The sequence below is a fragment of the Aspergillus vadensis genome (assembly GCF_003184925.1).
Source record: "Aspergillus vadensis CBS 113365 unplaced genomic scaffold BO88scaffold_3, whole genome shotgun sequence".
NCBI lineage: Eukaryota > Fungi > Ascomycota > Eurotiomycetes > Eurotiales > Aspergillaceae > Aspergillus > Aspergillus vadensis.
The window spans coordinates 672,120-697,131 of record NW_020292041.1 but is presented as its reverse complement, the minus strand read 5'-3'; the positions used below and the strand labels follow the sequence as shown (position 1 = coordinate 697,131).

At 51.9% G+C, this 25,012-nt stretch overlaps 7 protein-coding genes across 7 annotated transcripts; 1 reads left to right on the top strand and 6 right to left on the bottom strand.

Annotated features, from left to right (window-relative positions):
• Positions 1 to 286: 286 nt before the first annotated feature.
• BO88DRAFT_485040 (uncharacterized protein) lies at positions 287 to 1,903 on the bottom strand. The gene has a single exon (XM_025712318.1). It carries the CDS (start codon positions 1,719 to 1,721, stop codon positions 375 to 377), a length of 1,347 nt encoding a protein of 448 aa, XP_025566490.1. The 5' UTR covers positions 1,722 to 1,903; the 3' UTR covers positions 287 to 374.
• A 799-nt stretch (positions 1,904 to 2,702) lies between these two features.
• BO88DRAFT_167708 (uncharacterized protein) lies at positions 2,703 to 3,401 on the bottom strand. The gene has a single exon (XM_025701637.1). The coding sequence runs from the start codon at positions 3,179 to 3,181 to the stop codon at positions 2,807 to 2,809; it is 375 nt and encodes a 124-aa protein (XP_025566489.1). The 5' UTR covers positions 3,182 to 3,401; the 3' UTR covers positions 2,703 to 2,806.
• A 2,156-nt stretch (positions 3,402 to 5,557) lies between these two features.
• On the top strand, positions 5,558 to 7,335 carry BO88DRAFT_401807 (uncharacterized protein). The gene is made up of 3 exons (XM_025705932.1): positions 5,558 to 5,770; positions 5,835 to 6,070; positions 6,185 to 7,335. The coding sequence occupies exons 1-3, from the start codon at positions 5,747 to 5,749 to the stop codon at positions 7,203 to 7,205; spliced, it is 1,281 nt and encodes a 426-aa protein (XP_025566488.1). The 5' UTR covers positions 5,558 to 5,746; the 3' UTR covers positions 7,206 to 7,335.
• An 82-nt stretch (positions 7,336 to 7,417) lies between these two features.
• On the bottom strand, positions 7,418 to 12,164 carry BO88DRAFT_381470 (putative RNA helicase/RNAse III; the record flags this gene model as incomplete). The annotated part of the gene is made up of 7 exons (XM_025704585.1): positions 11,906 to 12,164; positions 11,823 to 11,851; positions 11,722 to 11,767; positions 11,386 to 11,638; positions 11,120 to 11,267; positions 9,992 to 11,071; positions 7,418 to 9,935 (listed from the first exon to the last, which is right to left on the bottom strand). Exons 1-7 carry the CDS (start codon positions 12,017 to 12,019, stop codon positions 7,418 to 7,420), a joined length of 4,188 nt encoding a protein of 1,395 aa, XP_025566487.1. The 5' UTR covers positions 12,020 to 12,164.
• A 917-nt stretch (positions 12,165 to 13,081) lies between these two features.
• BO88DRAFT_332558 (uncharacterized protein) lies at positions 13,082 to 14,446 on the bottom strand (the record flags this gene model as incomplete). Its single annotated transcript, XM_025702729.1, has 4 exons — positions 13,082 to 13,585; positions 13,637 to 13,914; positions 14,097 to 14,112; positions 14,393 to 14,446. 4 exons carry the CDS (start codon positions 14,444 to 14,446, stop codon positions 13,082 to 13,084), a joined length of 852 nt encoding a protein of 283 aa, XP_025566486.1.
• A 1,547-nt stretch (positions 14,447 to 15,993) lies between these two features.
• On the bottom strand, positions 15,994 to 18,753 carry BO88DRAFT_381465 (anoctamin family protein; the record flags this gene model as incomplete). Its single annotated transcript, XM_025704584.1, has 5 exons — positions 15,994 to 17,539; positions 17,586 to 18,017; positions 18,081 to 18,369; positions 18,439 to 18,595; positions 18,669 to 18,753. 5 exons carry the CDS (start codon positions 18,751 to 18,753, stop codon positions 16,289 to 16,291), a joined length of 2,214 nt encoding a protein of 737 aa, XP_025566485.1. The 3' UTR covers positions 15,994 to 16,288.
• Positions 18,754 to 19,026: 273 nt separating this feature from the next.
• On the bottom strand, positions 19,027 to 20,132 carry BO88DRAFT_401801 (GNAT family N-acetyltransferase). Its single transcript, XM_025705931.1, has 2 exons — positions 19,939 to 20,132; positions 19,027 to 19,862 (listed from the first exon to the last, which is right to left on the bottom strand). Exons 1-2 carry the CDS (start codon positions 19,976 to 19,978, stop codon positions 19,378 to 19,380), a joined length of 525 nt encoding a protein of 174 aa, XP_025566484.1. The 5' UTR covers positions 19,979 to 20,132; the 3' UTR covers positions 19,027 to 19,377.
• Positions 20,133 to 25,012: the final 4,880 nt, after the last annotated feature.

Sequence of the window (25,012 nt, the reverse complement as noted above, 5' to 3'; positions counted from 1 at the left end):
GGTCTATGAGCACACGTACAGCCATATAGCAAGTTCGGATATCTATTCAGCTTTTACCATCTTTTCCACTCTTCGTTCTACCCTTGAAAGCTTTAGCGAGAATTTGCTGGTGTCTATCCCTTTTGTATACTATATCACGTGTGATATCATGACAAATGATCAACAGCTACGCGTGTTATAACTCACCTCAGTGGAAAGCATTAGTATGTAGATGTAGAATGTATGCGAGAACCACTTCAACGTTTCACACAAGATCCTCATAAATCACAATATATCTAATCACAACCCAGGATATAATATAATCACAAACAACACCCCATACCAATATCTCAGAAACATTATACAAAGTCATCCCCCTCAACAATCCCACCCAATTATACAACCGACGTCCGCCGACTAATACCAACACCAGCACCAACACCACCCTCTAAATCCACCACCTCCTGCACCAAATGCTCCGCTGAATGAGCCACCGGCGGCTCCGTCACAGACACCACCGCATCAACAGACCCAACCCTGCTCCTATACCACCACTCCTTTTCCCTGCCCCAAGCACCCCCAGGACTTCCTTCCCCTTCACTACCATAACCACCATCCTTACCCTCCCCAATCCCAATACTACTCCCCACTCCCCCAGACATCATCGCAGCAGAACCCCTCTGCATAATAAGCGGCTGTGTACTCCCCCTCCTCGACTGACTCCCACACCCAGTAACTGAATATATACTACTATTCTGCTGTTGATAGTAGTAATGAAGAGAAGTACTCTTCTTCCCAATAATAAACCCCACAAGCCTCCCCACCGCGACACCCTCAACCAGCACCTTCGTACTAACCACGAAGGGGAAGAAAGCCATTGCTGCGGCGGTGTGAACCACATATACGGCCACGATGTTGGCTATGTTCAGGATGAGCGAGATGCTGCCGGCCATTAGGAGGGTGTAGAGGAGTTGTGTCCCGTTTCCATTTCCATGTCCGTTTCTATATCCGGTATTGGGTTGGGATCGGTAGTACTTGTAGTGGTAGTGTATAACAGGCCGAAGATACCTCACCACACCCCAGGCATAACACCCGAGGAGAAGTATCTCCCTCCCGCAGTAAGCCGTCACCGAGATGCGCTCGAGGATAGTAACTGCGTGCGACCAGCGACCATTCTTGTAGAGTGTGGCTGCCGCGGGGGCGACGATGACGTGGGGGAGTTGGAAGAGGAGGATGGAGGCGACTATGCCGTAGAGGAGGAATCGTTGGGCCTTTAGTTGGAAGTAGGCGGAGGGTTTTTGGTGGATTGTTATTAGGGGGAGGGAGAAGTAGAGGAGGAGGGTGTTGGATATGCTGGAGGAGGTGGTGGTCAGGACGAGGAGGATGGCGGAGGTTATTCGGACGGCGGGGTTGTTGGGGGGGAGGTTGAAGAGGAGGAGGGTGGTGAAGATGGTGGAGAGGAGGGTTGTTGTTGTTGTTGTTGTTGTTGTTGTTGTTGTTGTTGTTGTTGTTGTTGTTGTTGTTGTTGTTGTTGTTGTTAGGATAGTGGTTGTGGTTGTGGTTGAGATTGGTGCTTTTAGGGGGTTGTTGGGGGTGAGGGTGAAGAAGGAGAGGTCGAAGATGAGGTAGTATAGGAGGAGGCAGGTGAAGGCGGAGATGGAGAGGAGGGATATGGAGGTGTAGATGTCGGGTTGGGAGAGGGTGGAGGCGGATGGTTCTGTTGTTGTGGTGGTGGTATTCATGGTGGTGGATTGGTCATTGTTTGGTTTGAAGATGGTTTGGGTGCCATGAGTTACGATGTGGTGGTGATGGTGGGAGGTGGTTTATATGGTATAGGGTTGATGTGAGGGCTATGCTATGGGTATGAGTATAACAAAGACTCGACTTGAATGTGTGTAGCTCAACTGCTGAAGTTGAAGTCCTATATCCGAACGAGATGTGGATGTAGGAGAAAACATTTCCGGGGCTGCATAGACCTAACCCTCAATCAACCGCAGATAAAGTTCTGATATGTTCATCATTGAATCCTTGGTTGAGAGCGGCACCTGCAAGGGTCTGGAGCCATCCGGTGCGGAGCTGCAACGCTACGAACAAAGCAAGGATTCTCGAGGCCCACGGGAGATTGTCGTGTTGGTTTGTAGTGACGAATTTGGGGACAGCTGAGAGCAGTTCAATCACTTGATGAGCAGTTGGTCGCGTGGTGGGATATTCTGGTCTGGGAATGTAAACCGATGTAGTTATCATCTATGTAATTATGGAGTGAGGCAGGGTGTTTGTTTGATGCTGACTGTTGGCCGACGACTAATTTGATACTATTCTCTCCGCGGAATCATGATGGTATCTATAGAGGTGTTTGATGCATTGAGGATGACCTTTGCGACGGAGCCTGGGATACGCACAGACAATTGTAGAGGCAGGTTCACCCTCGGTTGAGCAACGGAGGAGATGTCCGGGGATTCGGATCCGGAGCCAGACAGGCAAGCTATGGCCCTCGGATAGGTTTGGCCGCTAGATAAGGTTTTATTGTGGGCCGGCTGTCATTTGTCAAGAACAACTCTAATATATTCTGCTATTGACTGGTGCTTGGCAACAGATGGTGTGGGATCTACTGCATTGTGATGATCTCTACGGGGACAGTTATGAGAACTACATGTCATGGCATGGCAGAAGATTCACTTCATTGTTTGTATATCGACATGAGTAACCCGAAATCCTTCATTATCTCCCCCTTATACGCAACCTCATTGACACCTTCTGATCAATATGACCCAAAGTCTAACCCCCCTCACCATATATCCTAAGCGGCATGCCACTATAACGATAGCGTCTAGACAGTGCACTTGACAGTGGCAGCACTCAGGTCCACCGGCTGCGCAGCACTCGGGTTTCCGTCCAGATCCACATAGGTGCTCCGGGAGTTCAGGGTGGCCAGGACCGATCCGTAGTTCGTGATCACGCAGTTGGTGTTCGCCTGGAAATTGGTCAATTGCGCCGACGACGCCTTGACCACACCACCGGAGCCGACTCCGGTGTTGCCGTACAGAGCCGAGATGCTCTGCACACTGCCGTCGGCGGGGACGGCGGCACTGCCTTGTGCACCAGTCTGGTCGTTGGCCAGGGCGATGGTCACAGCGGGGATAATAGGGCCCGCAGAGACGGAGGTGGCCAGGAGGGCAATGAGGACGGCACTGATCGACTTCATCTTGAGGTAAGGAGGCGGTGTTTGATTGAAGGTGGAGTTAGATGATTTATTGATGATGATGGTCAAGAGACAAGTTGGAATGGAATGCTGTTGTGTTGCTGGATAGTCCTGGAATGTCGAGGGAGAAGGTCTGCTTTATACCTTTTCCTTTCGCTCCTTGTACTGAGCCATATATACTATATTTTGTCGAGGTTGTCATGCGGCCTCTGGCTCTTCGTATCTGTCTCACTTCCTGCCGGGCCGTAGACACCCTGCCACGGCTTCAGGCGTACCATGACATTAGTTGACGTCGATTGGATTCACGACCTCTCGCCTACAGCCGAGTGTAGACTAATTGAACCGACGTCATGAGACAGGGATCTCTGAATGTACTTTCCGGCGCCGCCGAGAGTCGAATAGAAGGCATCTCAATGGTTGATTGCTAAATCGGGACCGATATTTATGACATCTCATGGTGGGCACGTGAGGGTGAGATGCAGGTCTCAAACCTTCAGCATCGAGTCGATGCGACGGCGAGTCGGAGATCTTTCACTCTCCAATCGTAGGAACGGTACGGTGGAGAGCTCGTGTTGTTGCGTGAATACGAGAAGTCCATGTCGACGGGGATTGCAGGCCGCACTCGATGCCGGTGATGGTCCCTACATAGTGGCATGTTTTAATGCGACTCAATACCGTGCTCATAATGTATGATGCTCATAATGTTCATTGGAAATGACAGATCGAATGATTTGCCAGACCAGTGAAGTCGAATAATTAGGGAAGGCGGAGTTCAGGAATACGAGCTGGTGCCGTAAGGCAATGCCAAATAAAGACGACGGGAAGGACGATATACTTTCCCCAATGTAACATCCCTGCGACATCGCCCACTTCCCCGGACATCCCAGCAATTCATACAATGAGGATCGACGCCGATCCCAAATATGCATCATCTTGGATCTTCAGTTCGGATGATTCTGAGGCATCAGTGCTACCTGGACGTAGAACTGAGTTGCAAGAGTGAACGAACCCCAGGAGCGAGATGACCCTTGCAAGATACGAAAGTGTCTACCAAGCCCCAATTCACTGCGACATTCCTGGACGACTATAATGACGTTGGACCTAGAGCGATGACAGACTTCTGCTTGTGGGGAGAATCCGCTCAGGCGGGTCTGTCGGACGATTTGGGCGCGCTTACGGGCATTGGAGGCTTGGCAGGTCGACATATAGCCAAGAATAAGGCCCAAAAGATGAAGGCTGAGAAGGTGCACTGGCAGCAGCCCTGCGGCAGCGTGCGAGCCACCTGGGGCTGTGTCATATGCGAGCCCTTGAGCTAGACGATGTGTTTATGCAGAAAGCCGTATCCGACGTAACCTTCCTTGGATGAATAGATGACTGCGGCTTCGACAGCGGGACGATCATGACTGTGGTCATTACCAGACTGGGTAGAAGCTACAAGGGCTACCATAACACTTCATGATAACCGGGCTTATGATACCGACGAGAAGTGAAGGGGTTCGAGGTTACGCGAGGCCTGTTAGGATACCTACCAGTATGTCGGCAATGCACTAGAAGGTATCTAGAGATCTCCCGACCAGAGAGTGGCGAGCATGACGGAATGTTGGCAGACAGGGAGACCTCCGAAGACCCTTGCTTGGATGCACCGCAGGTGCAATCCACACGCAATGGTGCGGAACAGAAACGGGGCAATCCCGTCACAAAGTGCCTAGCTCCAAAGTCGTTTTGCAGGAAAGACCATAAGGCTTGCAAAAAGGTTTGCGGAAATACTAGGCCGTATTCTCGTCACGAGACCAAGACCTTTATAGATAGCTGCCTCCAGTCTGGCTTCGAACGGAGTCATTACTGTGTCCGCAAGACGTTGGGAATTCTCTACTCAGGTGTAATGTGGAGCAGAACCAACTGAGTTCTGAAACAAGCAATGAGACCTGCGAGTCACGCGGGCAGCGTGACTGGATGATAACGCGGAAGCTGCTGAAGTCTCTAGATTGATATGAAAACTATTGCGCGCACTCTAAAAGTGGCCGGGTATATATTATTCACCGAGGTCGGCCTGGATTAATACTGGAATTGATGTTGTCCAGTTCGATGCGGAGACTGACGGCGAGAGAGAGATCATTGTGTCAGAGCCTTATTTGGCAATCTAACGGGATCATGCTTAAGATTATGAGGTTGAAAACATGTCCTCAAGAGAAAGGAACACAGTAGTGAAGTTGAAGCAGCGGGGTATAGTAGTAGCGGTGAGTGGAAGAGACGGGGAGTGGAAGAAAAGAGGGTGGAAAAGAGAAGGAAGATAGAAAGTATGAAAGACGTTGGTCTGTGCGCGGGAGCTGCTGACGTTGACGTCGATGGAGCGAGTCTCACTTTCTGCCTGCATCCACTCGCTCTTCCTCTTCACGCCTTCTTCTCCGCCTCTCTTTTCCTTTCCTTCCCTCTCTTTCTCTTCTCTCCATTCCACCCTGGTCCTTCTTTCAGCTTCTTATTGTTCAGTTACCATGTCCTTCTCCTAGTGCGACCTGTATTATTCGATTAGATTACTCCCCAACACACTCCCTAGACAGATAGCCCGTCATGGTGTCCCTGTGGCCCTTCAGGGTAAGTCCAGTTCCCATCCACCGCCAGTCTCCAATCCACCAACTCACCATTTCCTCATGTTTAGGCCGAGGACACCTCTCCAGCATCCTTTGAAAAAGCTCTTGCTGCCCTCTCCACCAAGATCACCCGAGCCACCACTCGCCTCGACCTCCACCGCCAACATGCCCGCCGCTTCAAAGCTCTCTGGACCCTCTACACCACCTTCGCCTACCTCCTCTACTCCATCATCATTGCTCTAGTCCTCGGATGGCAGAATTGGGGAATCACAGAATACGGCGCGATTATCGGTGGCCCAATCCTGTACGTCCACGATGCCCCCTGATCTACTCCCTCACTGCGACCTGCCACCCCACCCCACCCCTATTGCGGAGCGTCACACCTGCATCACTGCTCCTAACCACAATTCTCCTACAGGATCTACCTCATCCGTACCATCTCCACCCGCTACTATGACTACCGCATCTCCAAAACCCAGGCCTACCTCGACGATCTCCACAAACAGCGCGAGAAAACCATCGAGGACCTGAAGACCGCCACGCGCTGGAACTCCACCCAACAGCTGCTGGAAAAGTACGGCGGAGAATCGCCCAAACCCGCGCGCTCGAACTCGGTCAAGTCTGGCGATGCGAAGCGCAACAAGTCCGAGGGAGCGAAGCGCAGGCAACCATCTCAGCAGCAGCAGCAAGTCCAGCGCACGGGTATCCCCCCGCCCCCGACAGCGAATATCCGACGACCAGCACCGCAGCAATTCCCTCCTTCCCCTCAACCGCCTGCCACCCCGCCAGTCGCATTCCAGCACCACCAGCAGTCTCCGCAGAATTTCCCAGGCCAGCAACAACCACAGCAGCAGAGGTCGCCAAGCATGAACGTGGGCCTCGAAGAGCCCGGATTCGCTCCGAACGCATTCTCCAGTACGCCTCCACAGTATGTGGAACAGTCCCACTGGTACGACCGCCTGCTGGACGTATTGCTAGGCGAAGATGAAACCCAGCCCAAGAACCGGCTCGCGTTGATCTGCTCCACCTGTCGAATTGTCAACGGTCAGGCGCCCCCGGGTATCAAGACACTTGAAGAACTAGGCCGTTGGCGTTGCGGGAGTTGTGGCGCATGGAACGGCGAGGAAAGCGAGGCGAAGAAGGTCCTGGCGGGCATCCGCAAGGAACAGCAGCAGTCGTCCACTATCTCCAGTGGCAGTGTTGATGGCACAGAGACCCGCTCGTCCGTGGGAGGAGATGTAACGGATGACGGCGTCATGGTGGCTGCTACGGGTAGCGAGGATGATCAGCTCGAGTCGCACAGTGAGGGAGCTGAGACGTCGGAGGAACAGGCAGAGGAATCTGCGGAGAGTGAGAATGAGGTAGAGGAAGAGCCCGAACCACAACCCAGTAAGAGGGTAACGCGATCTCGGGCGAAGGGTGGAAGAAGGAAGGGTTGATGATATGCCGCTGAAGGCTGTTCTGTAATGTAGTTAGTTTATTCGTGTGGCATTATTACCAATACCAGGTCATATCATCCAGACTATATTCAAAGTATAGCCAGTCAGTGGTGTGTATGTCATTCTCATATCCAAAAGATCGCTCAACTACAAACATCACCCTTAAACCTAACTCCAAATAACCCAACATCCCCATTTATCAATCTACTTCATCACAAACTACATCCCCTCCCCACAAGAATCTCCACAGCCCTCTCCGCCGCCGTAATCTCCGCCTCCTCACTAGTCATACACCCCTCCACAAGAACAGCTACTCCCTCCACGCCCGCCATCGTCACCGTACACCGATACGTCGCCCCATCATCCTCCCCACCAGCAGTACCAGCAGTACCACCCCCATTCACCACCCTCACAACCTCGAACTTAATCTCCCCCTTAGCCATCTGCTGCGCAATATTCCTCGGATGCATGACATCGACCTCATCCTTCAAAATCCTCCTCAAATACCACAACAGCCCCAAGCGTTCCAGGAACTTCTCACACTCGGCCAGATTTCCATGCGAATCGATGAATATAGCGCCCAGGATACTCTCGATGATATCGGAGAAGAATTTATCCGCGTTGAGCTGGGAGAGGTATTTCCAGGGGTATGACGGGGAGTGTTGAAGGCCGTGGATGATATCCTTGCGGAGCGCGGTGTGGCGGGCTATGGCTGCGTCTCGGGCTGTTTGGAGATGGGCGCCCTGGTAGCGCATGAAGCGCCAGAGTTCGAGTTTGTGGTCTGTAGAGGAGGGGTTGAGGGAGGCGGTTCCCGAGGGGGTGATTTGTACGGTGGAGCGTTTTTCAGTGAGGGCGAATCCCATGCAGAAGAAGGCGAGGAGGTTGGCGTTCACGACGGCGTGTTTTATCTTGGTCATTTGGCCCTGCGGGATTTCGTGCGGGTGGGAGAGGAGAGTCGACATGATGGCCATGTCGAGGACGGCGTCGCCGAGGAATTCGAGCCGTTGGTAGGATTGGGTGGTGGTGTCGAATTGGCAGGATGGGTGGGTGAGGGATTCGACGAGGAGGAATTTGTGAGTGAAGGTGTAGCCGATGTGCTTCATTAGGTGGTCGTCGTTTAGGGTGTGGTTGGTGGTGCCTTCTGGGGTTGAGGGGGCGGTGGTGATGGTGCGGTCGATGTGCTCGAGGTTCACTTCGGGGAGGAAGCGATGGATGCAGGCGTGGGCGGCGGCGAAGCCGCCGTCGATGTAGGAGGCTCCGATTAGGGCTTCGACTACGTCGGCGAGGACTTTGGTGGATATTGTTCGTTGTTTTGGGGTGAGGCTGATCTTTTCGGATATGAGGGGGGCGCTCCATTTCCGGGGAGTGAACGTCTTGTTCATGATGAAGGCGTCGAGGCCGGTGTCGAGGGCCGCTCTTGCGAGACGGGAGTTTTGGACGATCTCGTCTCGTCCTTCGGAGAGGTAGCCTTCGTGCCAGTTGGGGTGCTGGAAGAAGAGCTGGCATGAGACGGTGAATTTCAGGACTGAGTCGCCGAAGAACTCGTATCGCTGGTAGTTGGTGAGTGATTGCGCGCTGGGCGCGGTGATGGCCGTGATGACATGACGAATGCTGGAGAATTCAAGATCGCGGAGAATGGTCTCGCATAGTCTAGTCGCAACCAATGTGGCTTCTAGTCTATCCAGTATAACTGATATGAAGCGGCCGAAGATGGTTTCGGCGTAGGGAAGTCTGTCTATGGTGCAATTGTCCGCAAGAATAAGACGGATCTTTGAGGAGATATCAGGGGTTTCAGTATCAGGCTGCTTAGCAGCTAATGTTTGCCGGTGCAAAAGATTTCGTCGCTTTGGGAACGCGTCGCATTCGAGCTCGACTATGGGTGTGTCATCTTGGCCAGACACAACCCACCGTTTGAATACCATAGGCTCATTGTAGCGTAAGCGGTCCCGCACAATGCCCATAATCGTAGGAAAGTCCTTGCGAGAGTAGACATCTAGAGCAGGCTCGTCTCCGACGTGCTTCTTGAGCCATTCTGCCAACTCAAGGTCGGGAAGGTCGGGCCCAAACAGAGTCACAAAGTCTTGTTCGGGTCTCGGTTGTCTAGAGCTTGCAGCTTGGAGGTATAGTGCTGTTGCCAGTCTCATATTTTCAATGCTGTCGGCGGCGATCTCTTTCATTCGCTTCGGTTTGTCAAACGCTAACGTATAGGTTGTGTCGCTGTCCCAGAATAAGGTCATCGGTTCAACCGGCGGTAGACTCGTTGGGCTGGTCAACCTGATATACATGTGAGAGTTCCCGTTGTGCTTGATAGCAATTTGCGTTTGGTGGACATCAGGGGATGACCAGGAACAAGCCCAGTCGACCCATGGATCGTACTGTTCCGATACTTCCACAAGGGCCGGCAAGTTAGTATGATCGGTCTCTTTGAGCTCTAAATTCCTCTTGAACGGAAGTAGATGATCGCTCAGAAGACCAAACTCGTAGAGACGTTTATAGGCTTGAAAGGCTGCTTCTTTCCGGGCTGCTCGCTCGGTCTGCCACCATCGCTGGCCCTGAGTACGGCGGACTCCGGGATGGACGCAGGACGGCAATGTGACAGTTCCTCTTAGTAGATCTGCATCATCCTTCTCGAATGAAAATTCAGGCTCATTACTCGCATACGGCTGACGCGGCAGGACTGCGCAGAAATGGTTGAGGTGTGCAACGGCGGTGTCTGCCGTCAAGACAGCACTAGAACGAGATATCAGCCTCTGTACACAATTTGCAGATGCTGCGCGGGGCCGTACCCAGTAGATGGCACCTCAAACCTTTCCACCACTTCTTCGTTGATAGCCTCCAGGGCCCAAGCCTCGCGCAGTCGCCTTTCGTCATCCTCGTACGCTTCAATCATGGCCTGTTCCAAGTCCTCCCACTTGCTCAGTGCAGAAGATTCATCATCTGTAGAGAACATGATTGCATAAGTGGATTGCCTGTGCCGCGCACGACCTCGTCTCTGTACGAACGACTTTAAGTTCGGTGGCTTATCATAGCAGACTACCACGCTGCAAGCGCTGATATCAATGCCCTCCTCCAGCACGTCCGTCGCAATAATCAAGTTCTTCTGACCGTTCCGGAACTCGCTCAGTGTATCGCGCTGCATACGGGCGTCAAGGAGCTCACCCAGAACGTCTTTGCTACCTCCGCCGGACCAGCCGACGAAGGAGGCGCATCGAAAACGATGCTTCGTCACAGGATGAATAGACAGTAGTTTTTCCATTACACTCACTGTAACCCTCTGCTTAGCAAATATTAGACCAGAGAAGTTGGGCTCTCCCTTTGTATCCAAGAACTCCAGCAGGGATCGGAACTTGGGTGAAATAGGTATTCTATCCGGGTCGGAAGGATTGAGATCGATATTCGGTGTAGGTAGCTTCGAGACGATATCTAATAGATATGCCTTCTCCTCGTCGGTCCAGCCCATGCTATCCACCGAATTATCGACTCTCGCTTTGAGCTGCTCGACAGAAGCATATATGAAGTAGTCGGCAGCCCATTCACCAAGCTCTTCGAAAATGTGTAAGCTTCTAGTCGCAAATCTTTTCAGCTGATCGTTACAGTAAGTCTTCCCGGACTCTAGGACCTTTTGCAACGCCCTTCCGTCAAGAGGGCTCTTTCTCAACTTCTTGATGTATGGATCATCCTCGAGCCTCATAGATGTCCAGGCGTTCACAAGAGCTTTCAAAGTCCTGCTTCCAGCCTGCAGGTCATCGAGCAGCACCGGGGTAAACAAGATCTGCTGCAAATATGGCCGATGGGTATGCGTCATAAGCTCTGACCGATGAGTTCGTGGTGTTTTGCACACGGCATCAAGATTTGACTCAATCTTCCTGATCTGGTCAGCCCTATCCTGCCCTACACGCCAACCCCACACTCACAGTAGCTCCTGTTTATTCGATCGCACCACCGGACTAGCCGTAAGTCCGAGAATCTTGGGCACAGCTTCCGCGCCATGCCTTTCCAGCGCAGGGTGATAAAAGTCCTGCATGATCTTATTTGCAGGGTGGCGTCGATTGCAATGATGGGCTGCCAATAAAACACACGGCATAAGCAATTCTCATCTCACAAACACACGTATACCCACACACACACACACAGCCCCCTACATCATAACCTCCGGATTTAAAGCATCGCATTACTATACCTTCATCGAAAATCAACAGACCCAGCTGGGTGATCTTGACGAACCCATGGCTCATCGCATCGGCAAGAACCGCATGCGTGGACACCACCACCTGCATCTCCTTCAGGATCGCATCCCAAATAGGCTGCTCGGTCCAGAGCTCGACCTTGTCCAGACTGGTGAGGGTCCGGGCCCGGACGGCAGGGATATTGTCGGAGATGAATTTGAATTGTTGCAGACATAGGGCGACAGTGGGTGTTAAGAACCAGATTAACTGGGGCAAGGAATATAAGTCAATGGCTTATGAGCCAAGAATAACTTCACATCCTTCTTCTTCTATTTTATTTATTTTCTCACCTTGTGCGGATTACTCTCCAGCTCCTTTATGATTCGCAGCAAAGCGCTGCAGTGAAACCGTCAACTTCAAATAAAGTTCCACTGTGGAGAAATAAACATACATGTGAGTTTTCCCACTGCCAGTTCCCATCTGCAGTATATTAGCCTGAACCTTCCACAGAGAGAGAGAGTAAACCTTGCATACCGTGACAATGATATTCTCCTTCAAACTTGCCTCAAACATCTCCACCTGGTAGCTGCGCGGGCGGTATGCGGGCGCATCTTCGCCGGCGGCAAGTAAAGACGCAGCAGCAGTCATTCTGCTGTCATCGGGGTATCACTGGAAAAGACAAAACTGAGCAAGAACAACGATAGTGACAGATACTGGTGAAGGGGGCCACAGCAGGAAAGTAAAATGATAAAGAGAGAAAGAAGAAAGAGACGCCGAGAATATCAAAACAAATAACTTAACTCAATGAACTAACATTTGGTTCCAGGAGGCATCAGAGTGGAGGGGAGAGAGACTCGACTAAAGTAGGAGTGGGGTAAACAAACTGGTCAAACTTGGTTGGTTTGGCTGGCCTGGCGGGGTTGGCCTTATGCAGCTACTAGTAACACTTATTAATAGATTCATTCGCTAATCACAGTGGCATTTATTCTGGGGTTGGGTTTGGAGATAACGCTCCCACTGTGGATTGGTTCGTGGTTTTATTTGGGAAGCCGAAACTTGGTTGGACACTGGTTGGTTTGTTGTTGGATCGGGCTGCTAGAATCGAGAGTCGAATCATGGATGGACAATCTACAGAATCATAAAAGTACAGTAGTACTTACTCCACCCATGTTCGGAATAGATTGATATTCGGTTCTGTCTTTGAACTGTCACATAACGAGGATAAGGAGGGCAGCATGTCCAGAGCAGACACAGATGGATTACTATGAGCAAATCGAGCAGTCTGTTTTCCTGAAACCCTCTGGTAGGAGAGGGCCCTCTCTAACAAACATCGTATGCAAGTGTTGAAACGGGGAAATACCGGAAGCCTCCTGTGCCCACTGCCAATGCATCGGGCAATCGGCAAACGGGATAGAAGCACCCAACTGCATTCACAACTATGGGTGCATTTCTTCTGTCCCAGGCGACTCCTGTGACTGATGACGCTGTGGATGAACATCAAATATGAAAAGCACAAAACACCGCTCCTTCCGGGGCCAGAATGGATACCTAGTTACATCACGCCATACACCAGAAGATACGACAACGGTAGGAATATCGAAACAGAAAAGCAATCAGCTGATGATATATCTCGGGCGTTCGCAATCAACAGAATACAGGAATGGCGACAACAATCAAGGGTAATATCGAGTTCGAACATATCTGGATCACTCATGATACCACGGGCAACCCGTGACCAGGCTCCGTTTTCGTGGCGTCAGACCCATCGGGCTGTCCGTCGTCATTGCGCGGGCGACGAGCCTGGAAGTTGTTTCCCAGGAAGTTTGCCTCCTCATTGGGGTGCTTGCGCATTCCCAGGCCAGCAACCGCGATGCGATTCAGCGAGTTCATGTCTTCGTTCGAGGCAGCACCGGGGTTGGGGACCTGCATTTGCTGCGGTGCACCACCAGGACCTGGCGCGGAACCGGTGGCCGCCGGAGCGCCCGGCGGGGGAACAGAGATGTCATTGCGTGGCTGGTTCAGGTCGATGTTGCCGGGCAGTTCGGGAACCTCGCCCTGAGAGTCCAACAAGCGCGATTGCAGGTTGATGATATATTCACGGAGCTGGTAGTTCTCGGCTTGCAGCTGCTTCATGGTCTCGTTTGTGTTATCAAACTCCTTCACCTGCTCCTCCAGCTTGCGAATATAGCTCTCCTTGCGCTGACGGAAAGCTCTCTGGTTTTGGTCAGTCCAAGTCCTTAATCCCAGGCATTGGGTTCACTATACCTGTGCGGCCCGGTTCTGGGCAGCGCGCTTGGAAGTCGACAGCGGTCGCTTGCCATATGTCTTGGGGGATTCCTGGCCCGTAGGCTCTGGCTGAGGAGGAGTTTGAGGGGGGCCACTAAGCATGGCAGCGCCGGAGATGGCAGGGTCGATGTTGTTCTGGTCTCGAGGGCTAGTGGTGTTGGGTTGCATGTGCGGAGGCTGCGCGGTCGGACCTTGCGGACGTGCCTGCTGTGGGTGCGACAGATGTTGGTGAGCAGCCAGGAGCTGGTCATGCAGCACTGGAGATCAGACACGCGAGTCAGCATTTAATATACACACATACGAGGCCAGGGAAGTGGAATGAGGCAGTAAGAAGCCCGCAAACGCGATGACGCGATGACTGCTGGGGCGATTTTTCTCCGGCTTGTCTCTTTTTTTTTTCTCCCCTATTCCTTCGCGATGAGAAGCTGGTCTCACTTACCCTGATCCGCATGGTCCTATCAAGAAACCCTACAGTTAGCATCTATATACTCCATGATTCATGTATATCCGGTTGACGCGACCGGTGAGCGATTCAGGGCCCCCGTGTCGCGAAAACATGGGCGTGATCCGGCATCGCTCGTCCGACAGACAGGGCGACGGCAGTCGCGAACACGACCAGAAAGCTCAAGCTCCCGGCTCGGGACATGAGCTGTGTGAATCTGGGGAAACGGGGGAAAGACCAAGATGGGACAGACGCGATCTGATGACAAACCGCGACAAGCATAGGCTGCTTACCTGAGCAGACGTTTGCATACTTGGATGCGGCGCTGGGGCTAGTGTGGGCTGCATCGAGGCAGTAGATCAAAAGACAACGGAGACGCGCCGGAAAAAAGACACGACAGGATCAATTCACGGAGAGGAGAAGGGCGGACGACGAGCTCGGCCAGTATATTCACACGTTTTCTTTGGGAGTTTCGAGGGGGGAGGCGAGGATGTAGAGGAACGATGTAGGATAAACGGGGAAGGACGATGAGGTAAGCAGAGAACGAGAGAGAGAGCGAGCCAGTTCGGAGATAGCTCGTTTTCGCTAGTAGGCAGGGGGAATTGTTTAGGTAAAGGCTGCTCACGCGGGAGGTGCCTTGACTGACTAACTAAGCTGGATTGCAGTTTGACTGCTGACTATTATTGGTGATAACCGGGGGGGTGGGAAAGTGGGTGTGGGCAGATTAGTAGTAATTATGAGAGGCAGTGATCTCGTAAGCAGCGAGTTGTGACGGGAAGTGCTGGGAAGAGCTGACCACGAGAGGGGGGGAGAGGGGGGCGAGAGAGGGAAAGGGAAGATTAGTTAAAGGATCAGTCAGAAAATAAGTGACGTGTGGGAAAAATGGAGGAGAGCGAGTGGCTGGCGCCGAGGGAAAAGGGCCCTTTCCCCGGTGAACTTCACTGGTACTACCACCGTAGTACTACTACTACTAGTACTAGTCAGTCAACTTACTTGCCTTGCTTCCTCAGGTGTCCAAGCCTGCATTTCAAGGAGACTCACGTCTTTGTTTACTGGCTTCTCTCAACATATATTATCTCTTCATTCGCTCGTTACTTCCTCCTAACTTAACTCTGAATATTACACAAATATCCCCTCAACAATCCGAACTTCTTTGTTTCTCCGTTTCTACTGTGTTCTACCTGACCCACGGCTGATGACTGATCCGGCATGCGCTGACTCATCGCTTTCCACAACAACACTAACTTAGTCACCTAAATAGTAGTTTGCCGGCAGTTCACGGAATCTCCCACTACACAGTAAACACCAAGATAAATACAATCTGAGTAATAACAAATATCCTACAAATAAAACAAAAATTCTCAACAAGTCCCCACCCACGGGAGCTACACACACACGCACAACACCGGGACATAAAATGATCTTCAACCACTTACCACGTACATCCCTCCGCCGGCATCCGGGCGGTGTCACTAGGAATGTCGGATCCATCGGGGTCAAGAATGCCGATGCCTGAACTGAACTGCAGTGCAGTGGCCAGTGGGGAAGGTGAAGGTCTTCTGACTCAGCTGAGAATTGGCTGGACCGTAGGACGTAATGTCATTGGGTGAGCCATGGCCAAGTCCAGGCTCGAGTCCCAGCGACCATTTTCTGCCCATACCACCAAAAGGCGGTCAATATTTATACAGATTTCAGATGAGTGTTTGGGGATCTGTATACTCTAAAATCCGACAAAATCCGAGGCTTTTTCATCGAGGTCGATTAGGTTCTGCCGCTTTGGGCGGTGGGAGGGGCGGTCTAGGCTGGTTTTGCCGTTGCATGCCTGGCTGCCTCTGTTGGACTAAATTATAAACTTGGTGGATGAGGGGGTTTGTTTTTAGAATAGTAGAATCTTCGGTGTTCAATTACTTGGATACACTTTGGAAGAATATGTACGTATTCATGTATGTACTTGGAACTGACATTTAGACAGTCTGTTACTAGTAAGTACACATCAACCAACAACATACTAGCCAGCACTAGAATAATGATTAAGTACATCGATCAAACTTCATGACACATATAGACAATAGAGAAGTTCCAGCTCCCACTCATAACCCATGTATATACTACGTTCGTGACACCGACCAGTCATCGATATGACACATTGTCTCCTGTCTCTCTCGTTATCAGACACACACTCCAGCCCATTATTGCTCCTTCTTCACCGTGGGCTCGGTCGCCAGCGTCTTGATGATAGTGGCCCCAACATGCGCTGACTCCTTCCATCCCTTCTGTCGCATCCAGAACCGTTCCGCCGGGTCAACGTCATGAGTCGACCACTCGCGAGCATCTTCTTCCAAGGACTTCCGCGTGATATCAGGGACTGCCACGGAATGATCCGGCCCATGCTCATCCCCTTCATCATCACTGCTGCGCGCCGCGATCGTTGACTCCAAGTACCGCTTGCGCATAAGGTACCGCTCCGTACGCTCCTTCTTGGCGTTCGGGGGTTCCAGTTTGGCCATGGCGGCGCGGATGGCATACCGCACCATGAGATAGATGTGCTCGGAGAAGAAGATCGTCAGGAGCAGTGCCCATCCGCGAATACCGGTCGGCTCGCCGTTCGGGCCTTCATGGCCGTTGCTAAACATGTAGAGAAGTGCGGAGCTGGTGATGCTGCCGACCCACGACAGGAAGCCGAGGCTTTCCAGCCAGGGTCCAATGGTGTCGGCGCGCTGAGGCCAGGGTCTCTTGCACTCCATGCAGATCTTGAAGAAATCGGACCGAAGCTCCACCCAGTTGTTGACCAGGAAGGAGACGGGGACGAGAGGCCAGACCGGAGAGAACAGGGCCAAATATCCGAACTGGATACACATCTCTCGCAGATCTTCAGTCACGTCGTAGTCCTCCAAGTCGGCTTCATTGCGTACCCGGGTCAGGAACTTGGTCTCGTCGGGGTGGTCGTCGAACAACGCCTCTTTCTTGGCCTCGGAGCCATCCTCGGTCTCAATCTTTCCTTGCTTTCTGCGGTTGTATTCCTTGTATTCGCGGGAAAGGCGCTGCTTCAGCATAGGCACAATGGTCTCCATGGCAAAGTTGACAGCTTGGGCTGTGACGGTGAAGTAGATCACCTGCTTGCGCAGACGGTCCGGGTCAATACTGAATTCAGTTCTCCGTGAGCTTGCATCTTCCTTCGACACGAAGGGCCGAACAGTCAGATGGAAGACATCAAGGTACGGCACGATCCGGCTCGCGAAAGGTACGTAGACAAAGGCTGTGAGAATGATTGGCAGATACGAGGTGATAAAGTTGATAATGAACACCTTCTGCGTCAGAGCCACATCGTATGCAGGCTGAGTTTCGTAATTCTCGTAGTCATTGAGCTTCGTAGCGATCGACACCAGAACCGAGCTCATCGTTGGGATGAGAGCCGAGAGCAGAATGGTGGGGATGAAAACCTGATCTGTTAGCGGACCTTCTGAAATCCCCGCGATTCAGACTCACCAAGTAGGTCTTCAGTGGACCATTGTATACCTCCGAGATGAAGATCTCAATGGCAAAGCACGTGGCGATAATAACGCCCAATGCAACCGCGGACAGTAAGGCGAATGGGACAATCAGCAGTTGTCTATACATCCGCCTGGTCGCGGGGAATACCCCCCTGACCTCACCAGTGCTTTCATCCTGAACTTCCCTTTCGGGCTTGAACTCGCGTCTCTTGGGTCGCACAACCGAGACCCCCTTTGTTTGCCAACGACAGCTGAGATCCTCCTCCTGGCGCTTCCAGTACTCGATGAAAATGATACACCACAAGCTATTCACAACCGCATATATGATGGAGAAGGATCCGAGGAGCAGCCAGCAAGAGAAACCGAATACGGCAGGGAACATAAGGAACCTAAAGTATGACTGTAGGAATGCGAAGTAAAAGCCCACCTGTACGTAGAACACCCATTAGCTGCAGATCAAGCACGCATGCAAGGCCGGTCTTGTCCTTACATTCTCTCCGAACGTGTTGCGTATCTGATCCAGATCATCAGCAGACAAAAACGTCTTCTGGCTCCAGTCCTTCATGCATTGTTTATTCATGGCCTCATCATGCAGCGGGAAGATCGCATCGACACATTTCCATTCGCCATGTTTCGGAGTGATACCAGCGCCACCTGCTTCTTTAGGGACAGTGATCATATGGTAGATAACGCGCAAACGTTCCGATTCCGACTGGGCCTCCGCTGAGGATTCCGACTCGGGTTCAGTATTGCGGACGCCATAGAGCCAATCGCGAATGCTAGTGGAATAAAATAGACAGATCAGTAAGAGATGACCAAACCCGACCGTACAAAGAGCAAGCGCTCACCGTGATTGATAGATGGCACGCTTCAGGCTCTTCTTCCGTGACGCTCGGACGAATATCAACAGCGACGATTCGTCCCCTTGCCTCACTTCGGTCTGCAGTCCAACCTCGAAGAGTTTCCGCAGCAGTCGATCAAGTTGCTCGGTCGCATGGGCGGCGTCTAAGTATAGATAGTGGTGGTTAGGTCGGAGCGACACCGGGGATTGCTGGCCTGGGGCACACCGCCATCTTACCAGTCTCACCACCAAAGTTGTAGCGAATCACGTAGTCCACATAGTGATTGCTATGCACAGGGTCCCGAGGGATAGTGGAAGCCATTGAATGGGGAAGAAAGAGGTTGTCGAGTGCAATCAGGGAATCATGAGTACGAAGAGGGAGCACTGTCGACAAAGCATCGAGAGTATCCCAGGGGAGCGGGATCTACTCGCAGTAATTAATAGTAATCTAGTGATTAGGAGGAGCTACCGTTTTTTCCCAGGGGATCTACGCCGCGATGACGACGTCACCACCGATCCGATCTGGCGCTTAGGGTTAGCCCTCATCGTGGCTGGTGCCGATCGTCGCCCCCATCGTCACCATGCTTTCATTCATCAGCAATTCTCTCTGCTCCAGTGTGCCTTGGTCGTTCATCCAGTTCCTTTGAGGGGTGATGATGCTAGCTTATGCACCGGAGAGTCCTTATCCAGATTGGATATGTTGTTTTTTCCTTCACCGCCTTCTGCTGCTGAGTATTCCGGGCGGTGAGACTTTATCCCTGTTGCTGATCTGCCAGTGGCTCCATATAAAGTAGTCCAAGAGGTCAATCATTTCATGTGATGCTTGAAAGCCACAGCCACAACATTATTCTAGAATCGTAATCTGTACAGTTTATTGCGATCGGGATGGACATGCATAGACAATCTCCCCATTTCCTCACTCATATGCCCATGAGGCTCGAATCATTCACAATCCCTCCGCCAACTTGTTCAAAGCCGGACCCTCCATCATCATCTTGGTCCACTCATCCATGGCTTTAGCCCCAACCTGCTCATAGAACTTGATACTGGGCTCATTCCACTTCAAAACACTCCACTCAAGACGTCTACCCTTGATCTCCAATACCTTGGCGGCAAGGTACTTGAGCAACTTGAAGCCGTAACCATTGCCCCGAGCACTCGGCTGGACATAGAGATCCTCAAGATAGATTCCCGGAGCTGCGCGCCACGTAGAATAGTTGTAGAAGAAGAGCGCCATGCCGACAGGCTTGGGTGTGGGGTTCTCCGCCGTCGTAGGAGGGGTAATAAGCGCAGTGTACACGGAGCCACGCTTGGGCGGACTGTCGGGGAAGGACAAGGTTTCAAGGAGAGACTCGTGAGTCGCCTCTACTTCGTGTAGGGCTTTTTCATAATCTGCCAGCTCGCAGATGAATTGGTGGATGATGGGGACATCTGCAATGGTGGCCAAGACATGGTTAGTTAGGATCGGAGGCATTGCCAATGGGCCAATGCAGGTCAAAACACTTGCCCTCAGGAGTCGCAAGGCGAATAGTAGGCTGATCAGACATTGTGTCGGTATGTGGTAGCTACAGAGAGAAGTAAAATATTGAAAAAGACGAAAGCAAGAAGCCGGGGAGGAATATATATGAAGACCCCGGAGGACCCGCCTGTCGTTCCCCACCGTGCGGTCGGGACCGCAAATGTCGCCTACTTGAAAGGGACTTTGACTGCCCTGCGCCCTTCCGTTGACATCGAGTCCTCTGGAAGGTCGCAGAACCACGAGAATAACAATGTCAACTAGGACTATTTTGGAGAGACAAGATGAGTATCGACAAGGTATAAGGTATAATAAGATGTGAATCAAGAATGCTATGTACCAGGTATAATTACAACTATATCCTTGCCTCCAAGAACCATGGTTTCCGGCAAAGGCCTAGAAGTCTAGCGTGAGGTGATGGCCGCCATCCACTTTTGCTCATCGGTCCTGTTCAAGTCAGCATATACAAGTCTCCAGGAGGGAAGGAAATAATGAAACATGGATACTCACCGGTCGAAATGTAACAGCATCCCCAGGACAGGCACCAGCTGCTTCTGGTAGTTCTTGTCCTTCTGCTCCAGGAATTGTAGGAGAACATTCTTCAGGTAGATGTAGTCGATGGATGATGTATTAGGCCCGGTGGGCGTCTCGCTTCTCCGGGTTGACGGACTGCGGTCTTTGGAGACTGGAGAGGCCAGCGCTTTGCGTGATCCGGAATCGATGGATGATCTGGATGACTGCGGATTGGGACCGAAGCGACTCTCGTCCGGTAGCATCTTGTTGGACTTGCGGGCCTTTTCTAGGCGCGCGTTGGTCTCCTCCACGGACCGGCGCAACTCGGCCTTCTCCTTCTCCAGATCACGGACTTGTTTCTCACTTTCGTCCAAGGCATCCCGCAACCGTGCCATAGCCTGTCGTAGGTCACTGAGCTCTTGGGTGGTCTTCTCCGACTCGGCCTCGAGTTGATCCCGTCTGCGTTTCCAGTCCTTCTGGGTATGCTCCAGCTCCTCCTTATCCTCCTCCACAGTACGCAAGGCTCGCTCCGCTTCGCGCAGCTTGCTCTTCAAGTCTTCCAACTCACGCGCCCGGCGGCGACTCTGAGCACTTGCTTCATCCTCAGCCCTGTCGCGTTCTTCGATGGCAGCCTCCATGCGCTCCTTGAAATCCCGTACTTTAGCCTCTGCACGGCCGTCAATATCATTGAGAAGGCGTCGCATGGTCTCGCCCTCCCGAGTCCGTTCGCTCAGCAGGCGATGAGCATCCGCTAATTCTTCTTCCAAGCTTTCACAACGCTCCCGGGCTTCCTTCATCTGCATGCCCAACTCCCCAGCCTGGTCGCGCATGCTATTCATCAAGCTTTGTGCGCTGGCATGCTGTGCAGTCTTCAGCTGGATCTCCTCTCGCAGGCCGCCAAGGTCCTTGTTCAACTGAGCAGCTTGGCTCTCGGCTTCACGGAGCCGGGTCCGAGCTGCCTTGAGCTCATCTTGAGCCTTGGACAGGTCCGATGCCAGCTTCTCCTTTGCCTCCACGGCTTCCTGCTTTTTGCTCTCTGAGTATCGCAAATCCGATTGGGCGACCGTCAATTTCTCCTCGCTCTTCAGACGACTGTCCGTCTCTTGCCTGATCTTCTGGTTAAGAGACTTCACTTCTGCGTCTCTTTCTGATATGGTAGACTTCAGCGACTTCAGCTCTGCGCGCAACTCATCATGCTGCCCCTCCAGGTTTCGCAAGTCGGCTGTCTTGCTGTTCAAGGAATCCTTTGTCGACTTCAGCTCCGCGGACTCAGCCCGTAGCTTCTTCACTTCCGGCTGCAGTTTCTGCAGGGTCTCCCGCAGTTCTGTCATATCCTTGAACCGCGTGGCAGCCAGCTGCTGGGCAGCAGAAAGCTCAGTCTCCAGTGTAGTAGACTTGATCTTGAGGCTCTCATATTCGTCCTTCAGGTTGTTGTGTGCCTTCTCGGTATCAACCTTACTAGACTCACTACTCGTCCGCAAATCTGTCAGTTCCTTCTCCAGCTTGGTTATCGTTTCCTCCAGCGCGTTCTTCTCGGCGGTTAGCTCCTTCACCTTATCCTTGGCTTCAACATGGTCTTGACCGATATTGAGTAAGTCATCGCGTAGAGTTTCGATTTCCTCTTTCAGATCCTCCTCTCCCTTGATCCTGGAGCAGAGACGGTCAATGGTAGCATCCTTCTCAGCCAGCTGCGTTTTGAGCGATTCAATGTTCTGCTCCAGCTCGGTAAGCTTCAAGGCTGCTTGATCATCTTGCTCTGCCGATTCTTGTTTCTCCTCGGCAGGAGCCGCTTCAACTACTTTGTTGGCCTCCTCGTTCGCCTTGCCTCCCTTCTTCTTCTTTTTGTTCTTCTTCTTGCCTCCCCCAGCACCGCCTGCGGGGTTCGCTACTGGTGCGGTAGGTCCGGCGGAGTCCTCTTTCACTGCTGCGGTTGGTGGTGAAGGAGCCAGACTCTCGCGAAGTTCATCAAATGCTGCTTCCTTTCCATTCGCAATTTGGTCTTTGGTCTGTTTCCATTTCTCGTTATCTTTGAGGTTAGCATCCAGGAAATTGACAACGTTCTGTAATTTGCCCATATCTTCGGTCTTCTGTCCCATTTCATTCTTGAGACTGGTGAATGTTTCTTCCGTCTCCTTGAGCTGGGACCGCAGGCTGTCAACCAGACCTTGTAGGACTCCAAGACGCCGGTCATTGGCCTCCTTCTCGCGATTCAAGTGTTCCAATTTTGACTCAATCTCTGCTTGCTGGTCAGCGCTCTTGGCATGAGCAGTCTGAGCCTGGAGTTGCTCGATCTCATCGGCCTTTTGCTTGAGCTCGGATTTCAAGTTTTCCATTTCGGAGCTTGTCTTCGCCACAGCCTCTTCTGATTTCTCAAGCTTGGCTTTAAGCTCCTCAACTTCTACTTGGTTAGAGGTCTTGAGCTTCTCCAACTCCGCATCCTGTTTGTCCTTAGTATCGCGCAACTCAACAAGCTCCCGGGTAGCGGACTCCAGGTTATGGACCATGCCTTCCGTTGACTCGCGGGCAACGGACAGATCGCGCTTGAGCGATTCTGTCTGGGACTTCAGAGTCTCAATCTCCTCCTGTTTCTCCTTCAATTCTGACTCCAGTCGCGGGATTTCGCTGTCATATGAGAAGAACTCCTCACTATCACCCTGTGCCCCAGACTCCTTCGTAGACGTCTCCGCAGTATCCTTGGCGCCAGTGGACGACTTCCCGGACTTCCCAGCGCTATCGGGTGTAGATTCGTCGGTAGCGGAGCTCTCGGTGGCTGGTCCTTCCTCTTTCTTGGCTTGGGATTTGCTCTCCTCCTTGAGTTTTGTAACTTCATCCCAAGCGGCCTTGGTGGATTTCTGGGACTCTTCCAATTTCTTCTTGTAGTCATCCCGCTCTGCTGTTACACGTTTCAATTCCTCGGTCACCAGGTCACCTTTCAACGAGATCTGATTCAAGTACTCGGTCAAAGCTTTTGGTTCGCTAATTGACGTCAGGGGAGTGTTCTCTCGCAGGGCAGCTTCGAATGGTTCGATCGACAGGACGCGCGAATGGGCCATGCGGTACGCTTTAAGGAGATCTGGAGTAGAGCAATACGTTAACAATATGGCCGGACGGTCGTTGCAGAGCGCTCATTACCTTGATAACGGGATTCAAGTTTGCCCAACCTTCGCAATTTCACCCGAATCTCAGGTGGCAGCTCAGACGGTGACTGGTTCGTCTCAGTTACAGGCTGAGCGTCGGGCTTCTTGGTTGCGGACTCCTCAGAAGACGTCTTCCCCTCCCCGGCGTTTTCCTCCGGGGCAGCTTCGGAGCCACCCGCGGACTCCAGACGCGGAGTGGCTGATCTGCTGGAACCTTCATCATCTCCGATGGCGAACTCCGGTTCGAACTCGTTGGGATCAGGGCCACGGACAGGGGTACCGGTGTTTCGCCGAGGACGAGAGGCTCGCCTTGTCGGAGATAAATTGCGACCCGTGGGATGACGAGCGGAGTTGGAGCGCGAAAGTGAAGTTTGGGCGGACCGTTGACGAGCTTGTTCTTCTGCAATCCGCGAATCGATTGCGTCGCGCAGGCGCTATATTGGGAAAAGGGCGGGATCAGCCACAGCACTGGCACGAGCACAAGATGGCACGGGGAATGCGAAACGGGTAAATAGTAATGGACAGGTTGAGAGGGAGATTTGAGAACAACTACTAGCGGGCGGCCACCTACCTGAAACATGACCGTGGCGGGCCTGTGAGCCAAGGCCACAGCAAAATTGATGAACGAAAGACAGAAAAAGAGAAGTCGGCAAAGGGTGAGGACAAGGAGAAGCAAGCGATAGGCAGGAAAGAAGGGGAGCATGAAATCCGGCGGCGGCGACTACAACAACTCATCCACACGGGGGCTTCTTTCGGTTGGCAGTTGGGCGGCCAGCACGGGGCAGAAAGCGGGTGCATAACTTAAGTGGACTCGTTCCTGGGGGCGGTGAGCAGCCACTTATCTACTATCTACACTACTAAATTCATGTAATTGTTTCTGTTCATTTCATATATCCGTTCCCCAAGAAGGTTTATCCATTTGAACCTTTGACTAACTGGCTAGTTTGTTACAATATAAAGGCCACACCGCATACTATAAATTGTGAGGTACTGACTGAACCCCGTCATGTTGAAGAAGCTACTATATATAGATAAAGAAGCGGGTCTCTTGGACGATAGCAATAACTCTAGCGCAAAGACACCCTCGATACAGCATTGAGATATAGAGACTAAAAGGAATGAAAAGGAAAACAACTAGAAGAGACTATCAATGACAGGAAATATTCAAGACGGTCGAGGGGACAATGGTGAGACTGCAATTACTGCTGCTTTCATTGTAAACAGCTATACAGTTACCAAGTTATATACTTGTACTGCTACTTAGTATGCTCTCGCTTCAATTATATATTTCTAAGTAGTGGTAGTACTATCCAGCACCGTGCTACCAGGGAATTACTTATATTTCTTCAGATGAAGCTCTACCATAATGGCGATATTTAAGACCTAAGACTATATAAAGAATCAAACATTCATAC

Coding starts and splice junctions, on each gene's coding strand:
- BO88DRAFT_401807 (XM_025705932.1), top strand. CDS start 5,747: ATGGTGTCCCTGTGGCCCTTCAGG. Junction 5,771..5,834: donor TGTCCCTGTGGCCCTTCAGG/GTAAGTCCAGTT, acceptor CCTCATGTTTAG/GCCGAGGACACCTCTCCAGC. Junction 6,071..6,184: donor ATTATCGGTGGCCCAATCCT/GTACGTCCACGA, acceptor ATTCTCCTACAG/GATCTACCTCATCCGTACCA.
- BO88DRAFT_167708 (XM_025701637.1), bottom strand. CDS start 3,181: ATGAAGTCGATCAGTGCCGTCCTCATTGCCCTCCTGGCCACCTCCGTC.
- BO88DRAFT_485040 (XM_025712318.1), bottom strand. CDS start 1,721: ATGAATACCACCACCACAACAACAGAACCATCCGCCTCCACCCTCTCC.
- BO88DRAFT_401801 (XM_025705931.1), bottom strand. CDS start 19,978: ATGTCTGATCAGCCTACTATTCGCCTTGCGACTCCTGAGG. Junction 19,863..19,938: donor TCGCCTTGCGACTCCTGAGG/GCAAGTGTTTTG, acceptor CCACCATTGCAG/ATGTCCCCATCATCCACCAA.